We start from the raw sequence: 24,309 nt of genomic DNA, 5'->3' as shown, positions 1-24,309 counted from the left end.
ATTTTAATAACCTTATTTCCTAAAAAGGGTAATAAACACTGATTAAAGTTGCACCGATTACATGAAACACATCAAGCATATATATAAGACATACAACATATTATTTGTGAATCTGGTTGACCTGTTATGCGCATAACTGATTATCTGTTGAAATTGTCTGTTGTAAGTTTTGTGTCCCTTTTTTGGAATGCAGGGGGGAAAGGGGAGGTGTCCTGAGGTCATGCCCATGTCACGAGATGGGAGTCTGCCATTCTTCTCCTGGACAGAGAGCTCTTAATCTGTCGCTTTCTGTTTATCGGATTTAGCAATTTATGCATTAGACGATTAATTAAACGATCATATAAAGATTAATGGGGACCACCAACATTCTTCAAAATATCTTCTTTTCTGTTCAGCAGAAGAAAGAAATTCATACAGGTTTGGAACAACTTGAGTGTGAGTAAAAGATGACAAAGTTTACATTTTTGAGTGAACTATCTCTTAGAGTCAATACGTGTCTATTAACTTTGAGGTAATTTATATGCTAGTGCACTCCTAAAAACAAACTACTTTTCTATATATCAAATTTATCTATGGATAAAAACCTTCCGAAATAAAAAATAAAAACACCTGGAAGTCAATCATGGTGCAATATTTCTGAAAGTAAGAGACCATGTGACAAAAGCAAAAGTAGCACAAAAACTAATATATAACTTTCTTTAAACAAATTACAGCGCAACACAATTAGTTACTTTTATAATATAATCAGAGCCGCTGCTGGCCAAATGGGTGCCCGAAGCAGAATTGTATTGTTGGAATATTATGGAAGTAAAAAAACACACAAAAAAAAAAACACCTACTATAGGGGTCAAAATATAACTTTAATAAAACATAAAAGTAAATAAATAAATAAATTGTAATTAAATTGTATTATTTACAAATTACAATTGTAGCTCTACAGCAAAAAAATACAAACTAAAATTACACACATTAAATAAAATATTTTAAAAGATTAAAAATTATCAAAATAAACAATAATAAATTGAATCAAAAATCAATGGCAGCGGCTATTTGCACTAAGTGTAAACAGTGATAGAGGCTATTTAGACTAAGTGCAAATAGCAATGGATTATATTTACATTAAGTGAATATAGCAGTATTTTCTTAGAGATATGCTATTTAGACCAAGTGCAAATAGCGATAGATACCATTGACATTACGATTAAAAAGCAGGATTTTCTGCTATCTATACTACTTATCCATCTGCTATCTATAAAATGTTTTTTTTTTTTTTATAATTATGTATATATGTTCATGTTTCTATTTGTATTTATGTATATGCATATGTTAATATTAATATAGAACGAAAGTATATTTTTTTGAGCAACTGGGATGGTGCCCCCCCGGGAGTTGGTGCCTTATGCAAACTGCGTACTCTGCATATAGTGACTGGCGGTACTGAATATAATATATAATATAATAACTTTGTAACTTTTTATAATAATTCAATAACATTGTGCTACTTTTAAAAGTAACATTACACAGTATTTTGCATAGAAAAACTGAAACTGTCAATGGCAGATGTGTGTGATTCATCACCCATGTGTGCAATACTCTAAAACTTAGCAAGCCACTTTGTTTATTTAAAACACTCATCACTAATAATGAACAACAATTACCCATCTCTGATTAAATTTAGTTTGCATCATCTTGATAAATGTTAATGTGTATAGCAATTTTAATGTCTTGGCTAACAAAAGCACATGCAAACCATCTAAACCTGTAGTCCAAAAGGAATCTGCTCTCTCAAAGGACTTGCATTCTGTTCATTCCGATTGCAAACCTTTAAATCTATGATATAAACTTCAGTGTTTCCACAACTTTTGACCAATAACTTCCTGTGACATTTCCAGACATTTATTTAGAGGACAATTTCTAGACAACTAAATATGTGAGAATTAGTAGGAAAAAAAAACATCTATATTTACTATTGAAATTTCAATTACTTTTGGTGGCTTTTCTACGCCTGGAAATCACACATTTAAAATATCCATGAAATACGTTAGTTTTCCACAACTTTTTCCATGACTTTTCCATTTTGAGTAACCTTTATATCTCTGAAATGAACTTCCATGTTGTCACATCTTTTGATTAATACATTTCCGTGATCTTTCCAGTCATTTACGAGCACTGGATAAGGATTTTAACAACAATTTTTTTTATAGAGATTTAAAAGATTGCATTTACAAAAAGAGCATAAATGGAAAATTCTTTAGTGACTTCATATTTTCTATGATATTTTAGCACAAATAATATATTGAACATATTGAATATATTAATATTATATTATGTTTTCTAGGCCAATAAACCTGTTTTCATTACATGTTTTCCAGTATTTCCTTCTTTAAATAAGCTGCCCTATGTACACATAGACATTACATGCCTGCATAATTCCCATACAGCATCTTCATTCACTGAAAATGCTCCTCAGCTTTATATAAGAATTTAATGACTTATGTGATGCATTATGGTATGATTACAGCAGTTTCTTGCAATCCTGTCCAACCTTGCAGTGCATGCTATTCTCAAAGCACGATCAAGGCCTCCGATTTGTTCTTACAGAGGTAGTGCTGCATAAAGCTTATTCTCGTAATGAAGAAAGTACCAACTCTCTGCGTTTCTCTCTGGGGCAACATTGCTCCTGACAGCAATGGCTTTTAAATGCTCTGCCAGTCGAACAATTGCATTGACTTAAGGTTATCCATCCCTGTTTCCTCTATGTGAACAAGGGAAAAGGCGACCACACAACCATGCACCAGACAACAAACTTCTGGCCTCCGTTATGAGTGATGGATAATACAAACTCCTTCATCCTGACACAGAAATGATCAGAAAATTGTATTATCCGAGCACAGAGATAAAAGGATTACTAAACAGAGGAGATGAGAACATGAGTGATGTGGGGACAATGAAAAATGAAAAATTGAGGGATAAGGGGAGGCTGGAAAGACGAAGCATTTCACTTTCCGAAGAGCTGTATGAGGGGAAAGACACTGCGTGTTTCTGACAGGCGATCATAAGGCCTTCAAGTCTGTAAGTCTGCAAATTCAACAGCACAGAGACACATACGCATAAACGCTCAATGCTGCAATGGTTTTAAGCTACACAGAAACTAATGCAAAGTGAATTTAGGCTCCCAAGCTTCAAGAAACTGAAGGGTGAACAGGTCATGATATCAAAATGTCCTAATTTTAAATTATTAAAACAATCACATCATAAGGAATTAGGTTTCTGTTAATCCTAAAGGATAAACAAGTTCACTTACTATAACAACATATTGCAAGCTGTTTAAGAAGTCTACACCTAAAAACAGAATCTAAACTGAACCTATTAAAACTAAACAGCAAAAACAACTCAATAAAACTGACATCAGAAACCCAACACATTAGCATATATGACTATCCACCTTTACATGTCACCACTAATCACCTTAATTTATATCGCTTTATAGAATAGAGATTCACAACTTCACAGTAATACAGAGGAAAATAACAATCGATGCAAACGTCTCTTCAAATTCAAATTCTGCTGTAAAGCAGCTCTAATAAAGACAACAGCATCATAATTTAGCTCAAGTCAGTTTAGTGTTGAAAAGCTGTGCAAAAATTTAATTATGGAACAATTATTAAATTTAGCTGTAAGTAGCTCTACAGAAGACAACAGTTTAATTAGTTTGATTCAGTGTCGTTATTCATTTCGTTGTTCACCCAATGTCTATTAGGTGATCATAAACCTATCCTATTTAAATCCTAAATCATGCTTAGATGAGGAGGGAGACGTGAACAAGCAACCAACCGAATCAGACATGGACAAAAAGCATTCTGTTTTCCCACCGAGAACAGATGCATCTTTTTGTCCTGTTAATCACAAGCTCCGATTCCTGACCCGAGCCGCTCGGCAGCATTCTGTCTCACTGAGTGAGTGTGAGCGTGTGTGTGAGTCTGCAAGTGTGAATGCATCACTGGGAGTGTGTTCATCGAGGCATGTAAACCAGAGCTGAGACATGTAAGTCAGCAGAGGGCCCGAGCGAAGTTTTAATGAAAGCAGCGGAAGGTGCGATGAATTTGGGAGACATGGGAGGGGCAGACCAAAAAAGCAGAGGGAAGAAAAAGCAAGAGGGAAGACAGAGGTAGAGGGAGAAGGAAAGAGCGGAGGGCTCTTATCAGTCGGGTCCCCAGTGTGAGAGCGTGATTCCGGCAGCTCGCAGCAGGAGACTCTTAGAGGCTGGAGCTTTGCTTTATTCGAGGCTGGATATCAGTAAACAAGACTAATGTGTGTTGGGATGGGCTGCTAAACCCATTACTGCACTCTCCATCATCGTCTTCTATCTGTCCTTTTCTGTCTATCGCTCTCAATTTCTGTCTATTCTCTTTTGGTCTGTCAATCGTTCTAACTCATTCATGGCAGTATACGCTGCTGGATACCTAACTTCCTTCATTCTCAATGAGTACGTTTACATGGACAACAATAATCCAATTTTAACACGATTAAGACAATACTCTGATTAAGAATCTACCATGTAAACAGAGATTTTTGATTACCTTAATCCGGCTAAAGTCATTTTCGAAGTAAACAGAAATCGAATTAAGACATGTGGAGTATTCCTATTTTAGTCGCATTACTGAAGTGCAGTATAGACATGTAAACACCTTAATCACATTATTACCATCGTGTAGGACGTTTCGTTGCATTTTGCGACAGGATACACACATGGCAGTGCTCAACCGTTTGACGGCAAACAAAAAAACGGCTTCAACAACGCCGTCGTCTGTTTGCATGTATAGCATGACAAATAATTAACTGCACTTGAAGCTTTCAGTAAATTAAAAATGAAACACCCAAAACTGTATATGGCATCATCACGAAATCACATTATTACCGTCGTGTAGGACTTTTCGCCACATTTTGCGAATCGAAATCGTCAAAAAATCGCGATTTCAGCTTGCGCGATTTCTAAATCGCTTTATAGCACGATTTTACGCGCCCCCGACCTCCGCAGTATGATATCCGAACCAATCTGAATGCAGCGCGCATAAATGGAGCACGAGAACAGAACAGACCGGGCGGGCTGCGCTCCAGGAGCGGTGCGTCTGCAGCAGTCATGCTGCGATCGTTTCCGCACGGAATCTATTTCTGCTGTGCTATACGCGCTGAATTCAAGTGACAGCGCATTATTCGCGGTAAAAATTGACATGGATTGACATGGAAATTTAGTAATTACACCATATATGCATACTGTATAATTAAAGTCTACAGTTTCACAGTCAACACATGGCTTTTTGGCTAGATTTAAAACAATCTAATTGGTTCTCTTTTGGAAATATGTTTCAAATTCACACTGAATGCATTAATGACTGTAAAGCATGTCTGTGTGTGTCAAAATCTTGATTAAAATCGCGATTTGTGAAATAGCAAAATTGATCAAAGAAATCGCGATAGGTTTTTTTTTTTCCATATCGCACAGCCCTAGTTTATACATGAAATTCCGAAGGGGACGTAGGATTGCGTCACGTGTGGACATAATGACGTGTGCCATTAATCGAACTATGAACTATAACAGGTAAAACGGGAACATGAAAGGAATATTCTAAAAGCAACTCATGTAAACACCATAATCATAATATTGGCTTATTTAGAATAAGGTAAATAATTAGATTACTGATGTCCATGTAAACGTAGTCAGTATCTCTCTCTGAGTAGCATTTTAACATAGTCACTGTTGTTTAATGTTCAAAACCACCTAACTCAGTATTTCCAAATCACCAGATAAGCCTTTATTATCATTTTAAAAATGGCAGAATGTCACTAACCTCAGTATTAAAGAATAGCAGAGTCCACACCACAGCTATAACGATAAAGGCACAGAAAAACGATATCGTTGGAATCACTTTCAGAACGATTTTTTCCAGCTGATGATTGATAAAAACATTGACAGCCAATCGGTATCAATCCTGCTATAAGGAACTCGAGAATTTAAAGCGGCAGACGAGTATGCGCTTGAAATAAACAGACAATTTCTAAATCATATTGACCTTATTGTGAATAAAGGCCTGTTCACACCAAGGATGAAAACTATAAAGATAATGATTATAATTTATAGAACTATTATTAATTATAGTTCTAACAACCATTCTCAATATTAAAGAATAGCAGAGTTCACACCATCGCTATAACAATAAAGGCACAGAGAAATATTATTGGAATCACTTTCAGAATGCTTTTTTTTTTCAGCTGATGAACGATACAAACATTGACACCCAATCAGAATCCATCCTGCTATAACGAGCTCGAGAATTAAAAGCGGCTGATGACCGTGTGCTTAGAATAAACAGACAATATCGTCCGCTGGTGTGGACGCTAATATAGTTATCTTTATAGTTAACACAATGAAGCCTGTTATACCATTACTTCCAGCTAAATTTTGCCAGTAGGACTGCACGATTTGGAGAAAATATCTAAAGGCAAATTTTCTCATAAAAATTCTAATGAAATTTCAATTGCCATTTAAAAAAGCTCTAGATTTGCTGTGCTGGTTTGTTGAGCTGCACAATTTGACCAATAATTATTGTACATGAACATGACTATAAAATAATAATAATAATAATAATAATAATAATAATAACAATAATAATACACTTACTATTATAATAGTAATACTGTTTTGGATTATTACTACAGTAATATTTTATTATTATTATTATTATTATTATTAATAATAACAATAATAATAATGCATTGTTATTAAATAAACACATGAATATACAAATATTACATATATTATATTATTGAAAATAAAAAATATTAATCTTTTTAAAAAAATAAAAAATCTGTGCATTTAAGAAATAAATAAATGTAGCATTATGCATGCATATGTATAGCCAAGCAAACTGAGGCACTAAATGTCAGCTCTTTCTAATAAAACTTAGGGAAGATCCATTTTAGCGAATCTGTTCACTTGGACATTTCATTGAAATGCACAAGTTCATTAAAACTGTAAATTATATAATAATATCAATTATATAAATGACTGTGTTCTCTAGTTATATTAGGGGTATTTTGTGAATAAATCTGTTCAAATCTGTCAGCTTAATTAGGATTCTCATTGTTTTTGTGTCAGAAGAAAACTGCTCTGATTGCAGAAAATATTAAATTAATTCATTAGCTTGTAGTGTAACATGACTAGTTTAACTACTTGAAATTATAAGCACCATGTCATAAGCTTCCCCCCAACACTGGATTTTATACGTGTCTATATGATTAAGTGCATGTGTAAGTGGGTGTACACAAGAGCTTGCCTAAAGCTCCTTCCCTGTCAATTTATTTTAAATTGCAACCTTTTCTGCCCCACTTTCTAATCTTAGAGGAAAGAAATCAGACATCAAGCACTGCTGCCCATGAGGACCCTCAAATCATCACAAAGAACAAAAAAGATGAAAACGTGAAAATGGAAGGCTAAAAATGCCATTTACCCTCGTCAACCATCTGTAACATGCACATTTATGCAATTCTGCCCTGGCAACGTATAATTCAGAACTCTATTACCATTCCTAGAAGTGCACAGTATGCACAGGGACTTTGGACACCCAAGTGGACGCATGCACAAAATCATCGGTCATGATTAAATGACAGCTCTTTTGATTGGCCCTGATTTGTTGACAGCTCCGGCCAATCAGAGGAGAGAAATAGTAGGACAAATATCAAACATGAGAAACAGAGGGAGAGCAACAGTGAAAAAACACTAAAATTAGGCCAAGTGCTTTCGTCTGTCCATCAAAGACAGTGCAAACACATCTGAAAATGAACAGCCTCTTCATTAGTTCATTAGGCCCATAAAGATTTCAAAAAGTTATAAATCAAACACATCGCTAAGCTATAAACACAAAGTCTAGGCCATTCAAAAAGATACTTTGCTTTTCCTTCAAAAAACAAACCAGTGACCATAAATCTAAAAAATACACAGAAAGGAATAGTTCACCCAAAAATTTACATTTGCTGAAAATGTACTCGCCCTCAGGCCATTCAAGATGTAGAGCAGTTTCTTTCTTCATCAGAAGAGATCAATGCTTGCTCATCAATGGATCCTCTGCAGTGAATGGGTGCCGTCAGAATGAGAGTTCAAACAGCTGATAAAAACATCATAATAATCCACAAGTAATCCGCACCACTCCAGTCCATCAGTTAATGTCTTGTGAAGTGAAAAGCTGCATGTTTGTAAGAAACAAATTCATCATACAACTCTTGTTTCCGGCTAAAATACAAGTCCTCTATTCATAATATTGCTTTTCTCAGAGAATAAGACATCTAATCTCAATCAGGTGAGAAATATGCTCAGATCAAGCATAGTTTACAAGCAAACAGTTCTAAACTAATATTTTAGTGGATTTTGATGTGAGAGGATAATAGGGGATTAACTTTTCACTGGAGACGTCTACACCTACATCTTGGATGGCCTGAGGGTGAGTACATGTTCAGCAAATTTTCATTTTTGGGTGAAATATTCCTTTAAAAGGATATTTCCCCCAAAAAAGAACCTTTCTCAAAATAACCTGTGCACATTGCTACCCAAAATCAGATGTTTTTGGCAACAAGTTTAACTACCTAATATTACTCTAACTGAAAGTACCGGCACACATTCCCTCACTTAGCATTTTGAAGTGTGGCATCGGAGGGATGATTGGTCTCCTCTCCGAGTGCAATAAGACTGTGTGTCTCAGTCACGGATGTATTTTCACTGGCGGAGCTTGTCTCTGAAGCCCTCAGAGAGCAGCAGTAATGAGAGGAATGGATTGTATTGATGCTAGTGACCCCGCGGTCCACAGAGGAATAAAACGAAACAGTGGCGACTGACATGCTTCATTACACATCCTGTGAGAACGCATTTAGGTGCCCTCATCCCCACCTGAGTCACCCTTCTCCTTCTATCTTCCACCTTTTCTTGCTCTGCCCGTAGAGAAAATAAAACACAAATGAGACCTCCTTATTAATACATGAGACTAAATGGAAAGCAAAGGGAGAAATGTGCTTAAATCCCATGTTTTTCAGAGTTTTCTTCTTATAAAAATGTCCTAATCTCACACTCGTGCCAAGGTCAATATCAACTAAAACGTTTACTGCACATCAACAGTTGTCTCATTTGAAAAAAAATAATTTTACAAGCAATTTTCAGAGATGAAGTTATTAATGTAATGAAACTTAAATCAGAACCCAATTAAGTCCCACATGAATGAGACAAGTCTGAGCAATTAAGTTTTTTTCTTCTTCTAAGGCCGTTCTAAAATTATTTTTATATTATATTATATTATATTTTAATAATAATTATTCTCAGTTCCATCATCACAGAATTTGGGATGCTCTACACTGGCAGCAATCTGAATAACACTTACCACGCAAAGAAGCACACTTCAAAAAAATCCCTAACTGAGAACTCCATTAGGTCTCCTGAGCTATGAAAGAGCAACCTCTGAGCAATACAATTTTCCTGTGGGTACACTCTTAAATTACTCCTTTTCATCAGGTCTTTTGCATCCTTGGTGTAATTCACTGAACACTGTATTAAGTGCCGCCTACAATCAGAGAGAAGAGACAGATATTGGCGCGTCTCCACCGGGTTTAATGACAGAAGGATCATGCCGCGGCCCAATTTCCTCCCCTGATTAGACAATCAGATCCTGATGACATCAACATGCACAGATGGTGCTTCTTCAGCCGTTTATTTATTAACGAGTGCTTGTGTATTTTTATCAGATGGGGCCTGATGCTAGTGCCCCCAATAGAGAAAAATTACTAGACTTTGATGTTTTCGGCTGGATTTTGTTTGATGCTGTTGATGAGCCCTTTCCTTAAAACAGTGCTCCTCAACTGGCTTTGCTTCAGGACCCAGATTTTACTTTGGACATCAAGTGACGACTCAACACTGTCCTAATCGGGCATGATGCAATAAAGCATCATAAAGCCTGTAAATCTGAGTTTTTATTCTAATCAGCCATAACTATAACAATCTAAGAGCAATACTATGAGAAAAAAGAGAATACGCCCATTGAGTATATTATTAAATAATAAAAATTATAAAACAATATTAAAATCATTTAAATAAAATGAAGAATAATTAAGAAAAAGGCCAATATTCAAGCTCTTAAAGCAAAAAATATTCCTCTGAACCACAACAGCTCATGTTTTCACCAGTTAAGAACCATTGCCTTAAATAACCACCATCGCCTTCTGAAAACCATCATCCAATTCTGGGAAAAGTGCTTTCACTACAGCAATCCTAAACTTCTTTAGTGGCTTGAAAGGAGCACACTACCCCCATTTATAAGGATGTAGCGTCTTTCCAGTGGAGTGTCTGGAAGCCGGAGTGCTTTGGTGTCAGATGTAGTGTGTAGGGAGCAAATGGGGTTAAATAAGCTGGCGTGGAGAGACACAGTTGTGTAGCTGACTCTATTGTCTTTAAGGGTGCTGTGAGACAGAGGTTGTTGAGCGCTGCAGGAGACGGCTGAGTGAGAGTGACAGCAAACTTGATTGCCATTTGTCTCACTGTGAACTACTGCCTCGCTTCCAAGAGAGAAGGGCTGAGAGAGAAAGAGATAGACTTCGAGACAGACGGAAGCTAGAGTGCCTTCTCCATATAACAAAAGTCCAACAGAGAGAAGAATGAGGGGAAAAAATTGAGAGGCTGCGATATGACTGAAGGAAATGGATCTTGGGAGCTGCTGAAAGATAGCAGCTGAAAAAGAAGCTGATCACCCAAAAATGAAAATTGGCTTATTATTTTCTCACCCTTACGTTGTTCCAAACCTGTATAATGTTTATTTCTCCATGTAATACTTAAAGAAGAAATGTTGAAGCGTCTTTTTTCATACAAAATCAACTGACAATATCTGTCGATCTATAAAGGGAGAAAAACATACCATAAAACTACTTTAAACTTAAGAACAACTTAAATTTTGGACTGTTCCTCACACATGGCTTTAGAAGACTTGGAACATAGGCAAAAATCTTCATAAAGTGCAACAGTGTCTGCCCACTTTTTCAGTAGCCTTAGATTCCAGTTATTTTTCCCAAAGGGATTTTCTTTGTTAAAAGAAAAGTCTTTGTTAAAGAGCTATACTCCATGAACCAATCTAAGCAGCTATGAGATGAATCACATTATAAACTTTGATTTAAAGCAAAAAAGAATGAAAATTGGGCAAAAAGACAAAGGTAGAAGACTGTGCAACTTTAATGAGGGAAAGAACTACAATCCCATGAAGCTTTGCAAATTATCTAACTGAATTAAAAATCACATATAAATATAAAATGGTTGATTTAAAGATGTTGATTGTGTTTAGTGAAACTATATATTTGGTGTTTATTGCAGAACCTGACTGTTGTACTACCCTACAGTGCACTTTAATGGTGTTTTATGTCCGTTTGGACACATGCTCCATGGAAGAAATAACAGCACACAAGTCTGGAATGACAATAATGACAGAATTTTCATTTTCATGAACTATTCCTTTAAAAATTCCTCAACAGAAGAGAAAGAGAGAAAGACAACATGAAAGAGTGAGGCATTGAGGTGTAATTCCGTACCTGTGGGAACGGCCGCATCCATGGAGGGTCTCTCCCAGGTGTTGACTTGCTCCCAGGCGAAGCCATTAGTCCCCAACGCCACGCTGTAGCCGCAATTACTGTAGTGCTCTTCAAACGAACAGCTGCCTACAGAACACACACGAGAGAGAAGAGGGGAAGATGGCATATGTCAACATGATTAAGCCACGGAGTGCCATCATTACTTCATCTTCGCTAAAAACACGATTTTCCAACGCATTAAGCTTTATGCTAGCCGGGAGCTAAGGATTAGAAAGCCAGGATGAAATAGCACTAATTAAATGTACTCGTTTTTACACAACTTCTTGTATCGTAGCTTTGAGAGAGGGTTTATTTAAGCAGCAAGGTGCAAGAGGCTGTGCTGTACTGTGAATATAGACATGACTAAACGGCCATTGCTATTTATGACGTGTAGTGGAGTGACAATACAGCACAGCCTTGACTTACGGTTTTTATGAAATTGTTACCACATAATAAAATAAATCAAGATCACAGATTTTTATTAAAATACTATATATTATAAAGCTAATTAATAAAATATATAGTCTCTGAACATTGAAATTAAATATTTTATATTTTATTAATAAATATTTATACATCATGGTATTATTTTTTTGTAGTCAACTTAATTTTGAAAGGTGCAGTATTTTCTGATTGAAATTACCAATGAAAATATTAATTGGTAATTTCATAAAATAATTTTATGACGCGACAAGAATACTTTTTGTGCGCAAAAACAAAAATAACGACTTTATTCAACAACCTCTTCTCTTCTGTGTCATTCTCATACGTTTTTTACGTCCAGCACTTCCAGGTTCTACGTCAGAATGCCGGCTCATTATTGGACGGCTCCTGCATCAGCATCATGCAGCTTTGGCCAATAATGAGCCGGCGTTCGGACGTAGAACACGGAAGCCTTCACTGTGCTTACTGCGTTAACCGCGTAAGGATAATGACAGGGAAGAGGAGAGATTGCTGAATAAAGTTATTATTTTTGTTTTGTTTTTGCGCACAAAAAGTATTCTCGTCGCTTCGTAAAATTATTGTAGAACCACTGTAGTCACATCGACTGTTTTAACGACATCTTTAGTACCTTTATGGATCTTGAAAGTTTGGGTGGCGTTGCTGTCAATGGAGGCCTCTCTGAGCCATCGGATTCGATCAAAAATATCTTAATTTGTGTTCTGATGATGAACGAAGGTCTTAGGGGTGTGGAACGACATGAGGGTGAGTAATTAATGACAGAATTTTCATTTTTGGGTGAACTAACCCTTTAAAAGCTTTTCTTCATACAAAAATAATTAGAATTTCGGATTTGTTTTTGGGGCAAAATGTGATCTGAACATTTTTTCTGAGATCGTTTTTGTGCCTCTACAATAGCTGATGAACAGGTTTTCAAATAAAATTCCTATACTATTACTGGAATACTGTATTGACCAATCAGCATATTGCATATAACTATGCATTTTACAAATATTTTTTTTGTTTCCTTTCAGACTATTTTCGTTGCTGAATCTTTACAGGGTGGGCTGAAGGTGTCAGACAGCCTTATTCGATTGGACGTTACTTTCTGTACCACCCAACATGGAAATCGTTTTGGTCTGTGTGCATGTTAAGCGCTCAGATTCAACATGATGAAACTTCTGCCTGCAGGATACTTACATTTACATTTCTGCATATTTCAAGGACCAAATATTCATTGCCGTCTTAATTTGCCCCTGCGTATTAAGCTACACAAGAGGATTAAAATGCTACAAAAATAATTAATTTGCCACGAGTGCCGAAAGGCGATGAATCCTACAATACCAGCAAGACTCGCAAACCACATCAAAGGTATTCTGAAAGAAATCGCACAACCACTAAAAAACAATAATAGTAAAATATTCAAAATTTTCCAGGGGGAGCGATCCGATAGCCTCGTGATTTGTTGAAGGAAAAAATTAACCATTCAAAGACGTGATTTTGTGAAACACGTCTGCCCGCTGGGGTTCAGTTAAACAGCAGCAGAAAAAGAAATGAGGTCTCCTGCAGTTTATCGGTTCCTAATTGCCTTTGAAGTGTGCACATTCATACTGCCACCCTGCTCGTCCCCGGCCTACGCTGGGAAAAGATTATGTTTTCATACTCAGAATCAAAAATGCCAAACAATTAGCATAGAATAACACCGGCAGAAGTAATGATGATGAATGTGTCGGGGAAAAACAGTAAGATTAAACTGCATTAACATTTTAATAACCTATTGATAAACTAGTGTTTTCTGTGATTTCGGTTTAAGAGATGAATTTGGCGACACTGACTCGTCATCTCCACAGCGCCTGCATGCAAGTTTCATACGGATTACATAATCTGAGAATATTTTTTTTTTTTTCAGATTTGAATTGTTTCATTTGAAAGTAGACATTTCACAGATATATTTTTCATGTCTGTAAGGCAAGTATACACAGAGTTCCACGCTCAAGTTCACAGAGGTCGAGACGGCAGAAAGCGCATCCTGTTTGCTTTCATTATTTCACAAAAGCGCAAGGTTTTGTTGTTATAGTGAGCGCACACAAATAAACGTAGAGGCTTTACAGATTCGAAAGATGTATTACTCTTGTCTGTATGACCAAAATGACGGAGTATTTTAAGAGCAAGTGACCGCACCGGCGCCTCCATCTGTTCTGCAGTGAGCGCGCTACTGTTCAGCTTCCACACTCCGCACAGACACTTGAATAGCGCACATTTTTCTAGGTTAACATTAGATTGAGCGGCCATGTAAAGTTGCTACTACTTGCATATTTCAGATGATAAGCCATATTTGAGGTCGAGGATTGACGATCATTAACGATCTGTCCGTCACAGACTACGTGACCTCACCACTTCCTGAGGAATTTTTTTTTCTGCAACTAAGCGACTAATAAAATGTTGGTTCGACCAAGCCTCTTCTCGTCGACTAAAGGTTAGTCGACTATTAGGGGGCAGTCCTATTAAAAACACAATAAAATCAACCTGTAAATTCCATGAACTCTATGTCCTATGAACCGCTAAGTATTCTTAAACATTTCAAGTCATTTATATGTAATGAAGTTTTTGTTTTACAGTATCTGCTGTCAGCAGTGTCTATCCAAATGAATGGAAATGTATTAGAATGTGCTAGAACCATACTTCACATCCAAATATTTACAAGTACTAATGAGATCACATTGCACACACACTCACACACAGATATAAAAAGCATAAGTTCTTCATTTCTCCTCTAATTAATGTTGCCTACCAATTTGATCCATTATTGATAAGTTGCCCCACACCAGACAAGCAACAGTTTCCAATCTCAGCAGCGGCAGACATGGCAGCGGTACGAGCTCGACTCGTCCCTCAAATCTGCTGCTCACGGCTCCGCACCTCTCACAGCTCAACTGGCATATGCCCTACCGCTGGCACGCTGTCAATATGATGTTTATCGAATCTAGCGCTCGTGCTGCCCTATCAGGAGCACTTGATGAACTTAGAGATGATTTCACAGCACAAGAAAGGAAGAAGTGAGATTTGGGGTGGATGGGTAACATCTGCTAGATTAACCGAAGGGTTTGTTTACACTCTGAAAAATAACTGGCGTGTACAGAAACAGAGGTGTCACAGTCTTTACTGTTCTCTTAATAAACACATTAACTGCAACATGAATACATCTTATAATGCCACTAATTTACTTTCAAAATATAATAGACAGAACAGACAGAAACAACAGAGTGACAGACAGAATGAGAAAATGATAGAACAATAGACAGAACGATAGAATGATAAAACAACAGAGAGATAAACAGGCAGAACAAAATGATAAAATAACAGGATAACAGACTGATAAAATGGTAAAACAACAGAAAGAATGACAGACAGAAAGATAGAATAATAAAACAATACACAGAATGACAGAATTATAAAACGAGAGACCGAACGATAGAATAAAACAACGGAGAGAATGATAGAGCGACAGACAGACAGATAGAATTACATGAACTAACTACTGAAATGAGAGTGTGTAAATGTTTAATTAGATCTTACCTTTATTAAGATCTTAGTTAATTGATACTGAAGTTACGTTCATGTTTGGGAGTTTAACTGTATTAGTCATAAGCATATGCTGTCTTTCTTGGCCCTCACCAGCGGCATTTCCAGTCGAGCAGACAAATTGTTGGTTTCAAACTAAAGTGATTATGTCCACCCCACTAAGCACAGATAATAGCTCAGATATCTGTTGTTAATGCAGCGATCAAAGTGCTGTTTAATATCTCATCATCTGTATATAGTTTATTTTCTGTTCCAAGCCACATTCAAATCTATCCACCCCAGATATACATGACAAGTATTGACAAGTATAGATAGAAATTCATCTATACTTGTCAATACTTCAAATTCATCATCATTCATTTGTTCTCTCTCTAATCCAAATGTTGCAAACAAAACATTACTTTTTTTTAAATAATTTGGTTATTGATTTACATACTGTATTTTTCATGTGTCCTCAATATCACTTTCTATCCTGTAAAAATCCTTAACTAACCAAAGCCAGTTCCTAATGACATCATGACATCACTGTGATGGGAAAGCAACTACACAAAATGCAGTTGCTATCAATACCGTATTTGATGAATTGTGTTTTTTTTTTTTGTAGGAATTGCTTGGTTTTTGTCAAAACCATATTCAAAACAATAAATAAATTATATATATAAACGGCATTTAAAAAAAAAAAATTAGTTCCCGCCAAAATCAGTATTGTATCTGGTCGGTATTGAAAAGTTAATTTTTTATTTTACACAAAATGCAATATCCTCCGTGTTATTCTGTCATGTTTTCTCCCTATCTTTCCAAACCGTGACAAACGCCAGTCTCCCTTCTCTGCAGAATGCGATACATCCACTCAACCAATCACAGTGCACCATTCCACGCATTGTGAACAGTAACTGACAAGCTACGCAATATCACGTTCATAATCGCAGATAAATCGCCTTCGATTATGAATGCGATATTGCATAGCTTGTCAGTGATCTACGGCTCTGTGTATTAAATGCCGCTCCATCTGAAAGCACGTGATGGAGTTTTACTACTAATCACAGAACCGGCTTTACTGACGAGATGTGCACGACAATCGCATGCGATTTATCGTGCAGCCCTAAAAAAATGAATAATTTTGACGGCATTGATGAACCTGTGGTGGTTTCTGCGGTGGGGAAGAGACGTAAGCTATTAATAAGATTAGTATTGACCAAGTTCAGAGGCTGTCATGTGTGGATCAATATGAATATAACTTTAATATTGATTCAATGGATTTATTGCATTTTGGGGGAAAAAATAATCAGTTTTTATAATAAATCTTTGAAAATCAAAATCTGGATTTGAATTTTTAATGTTATTATAACCTAAAGATGCTATGTGAAAGTTTGAAACAGAAAATAGTGGTTTTCATCTTGCCACTTTCTTGGTAAAGAAAACACATTTTTACTCAAATTAATCAAAATGGATTTATAGCGTTTTGGAACCAAACTCTTCATATATATATGCACACACTTGCTATATAATTATACTATACTATATAATTATATATACCTGTATATACATATATAAAACTGTAAAAACTCTCTACATTTAATTCCTTATTTCCAGGTTTCTGTCCATTTGTAGAAATACTAAATAAATACTAAATAAGCATATTCATTGTATAAAATGTCACAGAATTCAAAATGTAATGCAGAACATGACCCAGAGATTTTTTTGTCAATATTATTGACAGCAAGAGATGGCTGCTGTTGTGATTATGGAGTTCGCATGGAGAAAACTAACCCCCCTCCTCAGAAGCGGACAACTCCAATCAGATCAGACAGGAGCATGAACCAGGAGCAAGCAAGCCAATTTAATCCACGAAATCCACATACACATATACACACACACACACACACTCATTTTGAAGGCAACCTCGCACGGCTTGTCACTCTGAATTAAGCAAGAGCAGTCTGACACGAGCATACACTGAGAAAGGAAACTCGACATCACACGCTCACTTGTTTCCCGTCTCCCAACACCTTTTAGCACACAAACACGCACGGCCGCTCTCTAGCAAGTTTGTCACTCATTCAATGTAGCAGCTCCATCAACCTGAGCTAATGCAACTTTTTCCACCTCACCTGCCGCCTTTAACCTCGTCCGCTCGGGCCACAGAATCTATTGTGCGCTGCAAATCTCTCCCATCCATCATCTGTGCTACAGGTGCAGCCGTGCCTGCCTGATGGACGCTGATTTCCTAGTTTCACTTACAACAGAAGGACAAAGAGGTGCCAGTCCACCCACGCTTGAGCAGATAAAATTTACCACCCTACCCGACGCCAACTTCCTAATTGTTCAAAATCATTCATACGTCCCCATATATTAGCTGTACACACCTCAGCGATTCCTTCATTTAGTACACACTACACCCACACAAAGACAGCAGGACTCGGGTCCTCCAAGAACAGGTGTCCAACAGACATTCACACTTTCTCCAGCGCGAGTGGGAAGTGTTGTGTTGCTCGAGTAGGTTTTCGCACCTTTAAAACATTACACGGATTATGGGGTTCGGTACCCTGCACCGCTCCCATGGATCTACAGGTTGCGCGACTCGCTAAAAATCCCATTTTACACCTTTGGTTGCAACACTCTGGAGTTAAATATCAGTGCTAGAAAAGCAGTTTTGACCGGACATTCAGTGCCAAACCACTTTCCCCCATAGACCAAGTGAAAATGCAACATGCTTTTGCCAAAAACTCAATTCTCACCTTTTACAATACCCTGGAGTTCTGCTGACAAATGGTGTGTTTATTCCTTTACAGTGCTTTTTTGTTGAATAATTGGTAAGAATGAATCAGTTGCCATATGTCTGTGTTTCAAAAACTCTGAGGGATTGATTAGTGGTACTAGTTGACTCAGCTTAACTTAACTGGTTTGTTCTGATCCGCTTAGCACATGCCGAGCTGAAACTTCCTATAGACATGGGATTCTTTCTGATATTATTCTCACTTTCCCACTGGGCTGAATAGGCCTGATTCTTCACCTCAAAGGCTCATGTTAAATCTCTTCCTCCAGGTTTCTCTGAAGAAAACGCTCTATAATACTTTGCAGTATAATATTTGACATGCAGGGTCAGAATACCTTCCCTACAGAGAAATAAACAGCTTAGACCAGTTTGGACTAACTTAAATTCCAAGATGGATAGGTTTTACATGGCCAATGCTGGTCTGTTACAAACACAAGCTAGTCAAGCTGGTTACTATTGCATGTAGGCCAGCTTTACCAGTTTAGCAATGCTACATGACCACCTTGAACAACATAAAATTTCCGATGTTACCAAAAAAAAAAAGTAAACCAGTTACTAGTCAAACTCTCTCATCTTAGTTTTTTCAGAATATTTTGTTGGAGTTTTGTTCCATTTAAACCACATTGGTTAAAAAAGTATTAGGTAACAAACTTCTTTTATTATATCAACTTCAGTATCAATATAGTAAATTTTACTATATGCAGAAAACATAGTAATAAAGCAATAAGCCCCAAGAAGCCGTGGCTTACAGTGAATTTATAACAGCTAAGGGGCGTTGTTAAAACACCCTTAACTGTTATAAATTCACTGTAAACCACAGCTTCACGGGGCTTATTGCTTTTATAAAATGGTTATTCCATATACGCAGTACGGTTTCACAAAATAAAACAGAGCAAATAAAGTGTAATGACATTAATAAAAACAGTATTCTTCCACCAAACAATGTAGTTCCTCAGAATCAGTTGTGGTTGCAACAAAGTGGTTGCCAAGCAACACGCAAATGTAAACAAAGGTGTATGTTTGTAGAGTAATTTACAACAGCTTCGAACATGGCTCAGCCAATCAGAATCAAGGACCGGAACTATCCATTTTATAAAACAGGATATGCTCATGCAAAACTTCTAGGCTGTTCGTCAGGACATTGCTAAGGTGTTCAGTGTGGTTTTAAAGCACTGTTAAGGTGTGGTCACATTTGCCATTGTTTGTCGAATTTTTGTGGGTGAAATGCAGTCATTTCGGGTATTTTTGTGTGAGGGCAAACTATTTCCCCATGCAGACGTCACATCGGGTTCAGTTGGACATGTGAATACGCTGCTGATAATAGGTAATGGACCTTTTTTTGCTCACAAAATTTCACTGAAATTTTGCAAATGTGATGGCACCTTTAGGCAGTTGCTCTGATTTTCAATGTGGTTACTAATGTGTTCTTGGTGGTTTCTTACTGACCCAAGTTGCAATAGTATGTCTGATTGAATAGGAAAAAAATAGCACATGCAATTTGAGGTATCATTCATGTCTGTGATGCTTGCCTATGAGAAAATACCATTAATTAATGTTTGCTGCATAAATCCCTGTTACTTTTTTCTTGGGAGTTTGCATTTGTCAGTTAAAGACTTTATAGCTCACTTTTCCACCTCATTGTATGGAGCTTCCCTGCAGACGGACAGACTCACAGTCTCAATACTGTATGCCCTTGGAAGTTAATTATTTTTTTCCCTCCGCAGAGGCCAAGTGGAGGTTGGCAGCCGAAACAGCAGAATTCACACACAGGGAAGGTAGAGCCGCCTCAGGTAACTCTGAATACACCTCAGGAGACTCTCTCTCTGATTAAAAATGACAAATGTAACAGTGCTGCACTTTAGGTCTTAAAAATTTGCCAATAAAAATTATTAGCTGCCACAAACTGCATGTCCTGCAGTTTTTCTTCCCTTCAAAAAATGATTACTAGAGAAATGAAAGCTCATTCGGGCAGTAAAACACGTCTGCGTGTGCAACTCTAAACAACTGTTTCTGCTGCTTTGGACGGGTCGTAAATAAAAACGTCCTCTAGCTCTCTCGCTCGTCCTGGGGCAGACAATGAGAGGACGTACATGCACATAGGGGAAGTCGTGGCCTAATGGTTAGAGAGTCGGACTCGTAACCCAAAGGTTGCGGGTTCGAGTCTCATACTGGCAGGGATTGTAGGTGGGGGGAGTGAATGTACAGCGCTCTCTCCCACCTTCAATACCACGACTGAGGTGCCCTTGAGCAAGGCACCGAACCCCCAACTGCTCCGTGGGCACCGCAGCATAAATGGCTGCCCACTGCTCCGGGTGTGTGTTCACGGTGTGTGTGTGTGTGTGTGTGTTAGGATGGGTTAAATGCAGAGCACTAATTCCTAGTATGGGTAACCATACTTGGCCACATGTCACGTCACTTTCACTTTTCACTTTCACAGGACACCAAATATCCTCACAAACTTCAAGTGTCATGTGCTGACTAATTCTCACAGATTTTTATGATCATACTAAATATTCAGCATCTTCTACAAATGACTAAAATCATGATTTGTGTGTAAATGGTATGGGTCTCAAGTGTCAAAATTCACCACAAAATCAACATGAACACAATGAATACAAAACTACTTTTACATAAAGAATATTATTTTTTAAGTAGTTTTTGCTTTGTGAAATTAATTTCATGACAATTAAGCACATTTCCCCCCCACATTTTCATAACCGTAATGTGCTTTTTGTAAATCATTATAATTTTTTTCGAATTCTTTTATAATTATTAGATTTTTCTTCCTACATTTTCATTACCGTAAATGATTTCTTTCCATTTATTTAACTTTATTTACAGTAAAAATTACTACAATTCTGTTTATTTAAATCGGCATAAAACAAATACTACCATAAATATTTAAAAATGTTTCAATAATGGATCACCATATTTTTGCATGAGATGCATAAACATATGGAACAAAAACAGAATAGTCCTATAACCATCAAATAAAATAAATAATACATATTAAACATTTAATATATAAATATTTAATGATTAATATTTTTTTTATATTAATATTTAATATTATACAATTATTTCTTTTTATTTTATTTTGTGGCGGAAATGTTCCTGACAGGTTTCATAAGGTCAGCAACACATACTTTCCAGACAGCAGCAGAAGGTTTTTATTACGGAGCCGCTCACACAAACACACACCCTCATTCACACAGCAGCTTTAATATGTCAGTACATTGCCATCCATCTCTGTCTGTTTCTATCAGCTCAACTGCTATAGCTGGCACACACACACACACACACAAACACGCCAGAGGAATACACGCTTCAAAGAGCTGTTAAACTTCCCATTTAAGGGTTTTCAGCCCTGGAGTTTTAGGTTATACGGGGTCATACTATGCACACTATTACATGTTAACACACTTTCCAACACCAGTGTTTTCAACTCTTTTTGTCTTATGCATTTGAAGAAACCCAAAGTATTTGCCGTTTAACTAGTATTTTGACATGAATGATACCTCAAACCATGAATCCTGTTGGGGAGACAATAACAGGTGAACAAAAATCCCACTGAATTGCACTGAATGTAAAAAATAGTAAAAAAAAAATAATAATAATACAATAAGGAATTGAAACATCATAATTCCAATAATCAGATCAATACGCTACATACAGGTATAATTAAAAACAGCAAATACTGGCCGATACCAGTATAGTCACCGATACATCATACATTCCTGCTGTCAATCCATTTCTCTGTCGGTACCAACCCTTAACCTTTTTCTAATAGCAGCTCTCTATGAATATCCCGACCACAGAGCAGTGCTCTGAAACCTCCTGCACTCTGTACAAGCCATAATGGATCTCTGTGTCTGAAAACTGCAAACATACATTGAGTGTTTTCAGCACTGCAGTTTGTTAGGTTTAACGTCACGCTGAAGTTTCAGGGTCATGCATGCCTCTTGGGAAATTTTCACCCGGGGAGATGCTTGTTACGTGTGAGAAATGTTCGACAAAACCTATCAGCCCAAAAAAAAGAAAAAAAATGACTGAAGTGGCAGAGCAAAACTCTGAAAGACAGTGGAGACATGAAAATATAGAAAGCGTTTTAGGAGGAACACCATAAGCATTGTCAAAGTTCACTTCAAAGTGCCCTTCTGCACGGGGTTTGAACTGAACACGCTCATTTGAAATGCTCCCGGCACCCAGGCTGTCAAAAACCGAGAGTGTGAAATACCAGAAAGGGAAAAAAAGTAAAGTTCAAGTGCTGAGTGAGAAATGAATGTCAGAGATCTTCACCTGCATGACTGTTCTGGAGTAAAGCTCATAGTAACATGCTTAACTGTGCAATTTGCAACAAGTTTTACATTAAAAGTGTAATATGTTGCCATTCATAGTGCAATAATTTAACCGTTCTTTCATGCTGAAGTGCAAAGATTAAGGTTCACCCAAAAAATATATTTGTGCACCACACAAAAGAAATTTTCCTTAAAAATCAAGCTTCAAAAAGACTGAAAAAGCACCGTCCACATGACTTATTTGCTATATTCCAGGTGTTGGCATACAACCACTTTGTGTGAATGAAACTGAAGTCATTATTCACTGAAAATCTCCCCTCTTCTTCACATTCAGGTTGAAAATTGTGCCTCAACATCATGCCTCTGGTTCTGACATACATCATAAACAACTTCAATTTAAATATAAGGAAAGGAGATTTACAAGGACAAGATTTAAAGTAAATAACCATAATTTGATCAACTGGCTTCGTAAGACTTTGATAAACAGCGCACAAGCCGTATAGTGTAAAATGTAATTTTATAGTGCGTTTATGAGTTTGAGACAACTTTTTGCCTTTATAGAGCAGACAGATTTGGTCATTATAATCTAGGGCAGCAAGACAAATCATATTTTTTTAATCATGATCACGATTTCTGGTTCTCATGATTTATTTAGCATAATCGTCTGCAATATTTGCCCGCTGGTTAATGGTTGTGGTTGCCAGATGTCAAGAGCTTTTCTCTTAAAGGGATACATTTTCTGCCCAGTGGTTTGATTAGTCCTTCCCAATCTGGCAACCATGTCTAGGCACTCTCTCTACATTTCGGAAAAAGCTGAAAACACTGGCAAACATGTAAGTTGGAGTTTAGCGATCTCGGCTGAGATGTTCTGATCAAATAAAAGTGTAACACAACCAGTCCATTTTCTTAGTCATTTTGTCCGCTATGATTAAATCTGCAAGCAAAAAAAAAAAAAAAAAAGAAAGACGCTCTCTTGCTTTCTGCTTATGTCAAAGTGCAATAATTCTGAAATTGTGAAAAATTCTAAAAGTGACAATATATGTGTTTAATAATTGTGATTATATTTTTTGCGCAATACGATCGTGATTAAAGGGGTCATATGATGCTTTTTTAAAGATAATTATTTTGTGTATTTGGTGTAACAGAATATGTTGACATGATTTAATGTTCAAAAAACACATTATTTTTCAAATACTGTACATTATTGTAGGTCCTATATGCCCCGCCTCTCTCAAACGCTTCGTTTTCTACAAAGCCCCTCCTTCCGACAAGCGCAGTCTGCTCTGATTGGCCAGCTGACCCAGTGCATTGTGATTGGCCGAACACCGCAAGCACTCGTCGGAAATGTAACGCCCCTTACCATAATCGCAAGCTTCATCTTTCAAAATAAATGTAAAGACAGTAAATAATGTCATTAGTTTTACCATCAGTTCAAGCCCGAAAGGGGAACAGACACAGTAATGATGCAGTACACAAGCCGCGGTTAAGACAGCTGACTCTACTGTGATGTGACGCTGTCTCTCTCGCTCTCTCTCTCTCTCTCACACACACGCACACACACAC

General features: G+C 37.0%; 1 protein-coding gene across 1 annotated transcript in view; it reads right to left on the bottom strand.

Annotated features, from left to right (window-relative positions):
• LOC107696410 (receptor-type tyrosine-protein phosphatase T-like) overlaps positions 1-24,309 on the bottom strand; it is a gene marked incomplete at its 3' end in the record, with an annotated part of 130,439 nt that overhangs the window by 50,861 nt on the left and 55,269 nt on the right. Inside the window, exon 2 of the mRNA XM_016496720.1 lies at positions 11,611-11,736. Within this exon, the coding sequence (XP_016352206.1) occupies positions 11,611-11,736 (126 nt within the window). The remainder of the gene's footprint in view (positions 1-11,610; positions 11,737-24,309) is intronic.

Source organism: Sinocyclocheilus anshuiensis, unplaced genomic scaffold (assembly GCF_001515605.1).
Source record: "Sinocyclocheilus anshuiensis isolate Anshui unplaced genomic scaffold, SAMN03320099.WGS_v1.1 scaffold522, whole genome shotgun sequence".
Taxonomy (NCBI): Eukaryota; Metazoa; Chordata; class Actinopteri; order Cypriniformes; family Cyprinidae; genus Sinocyclocheilus; species Sinocyclocheilus anshuiensis.
This window is presented reverse-complemented; position numbering and strand designations above follow the sequence as displayed.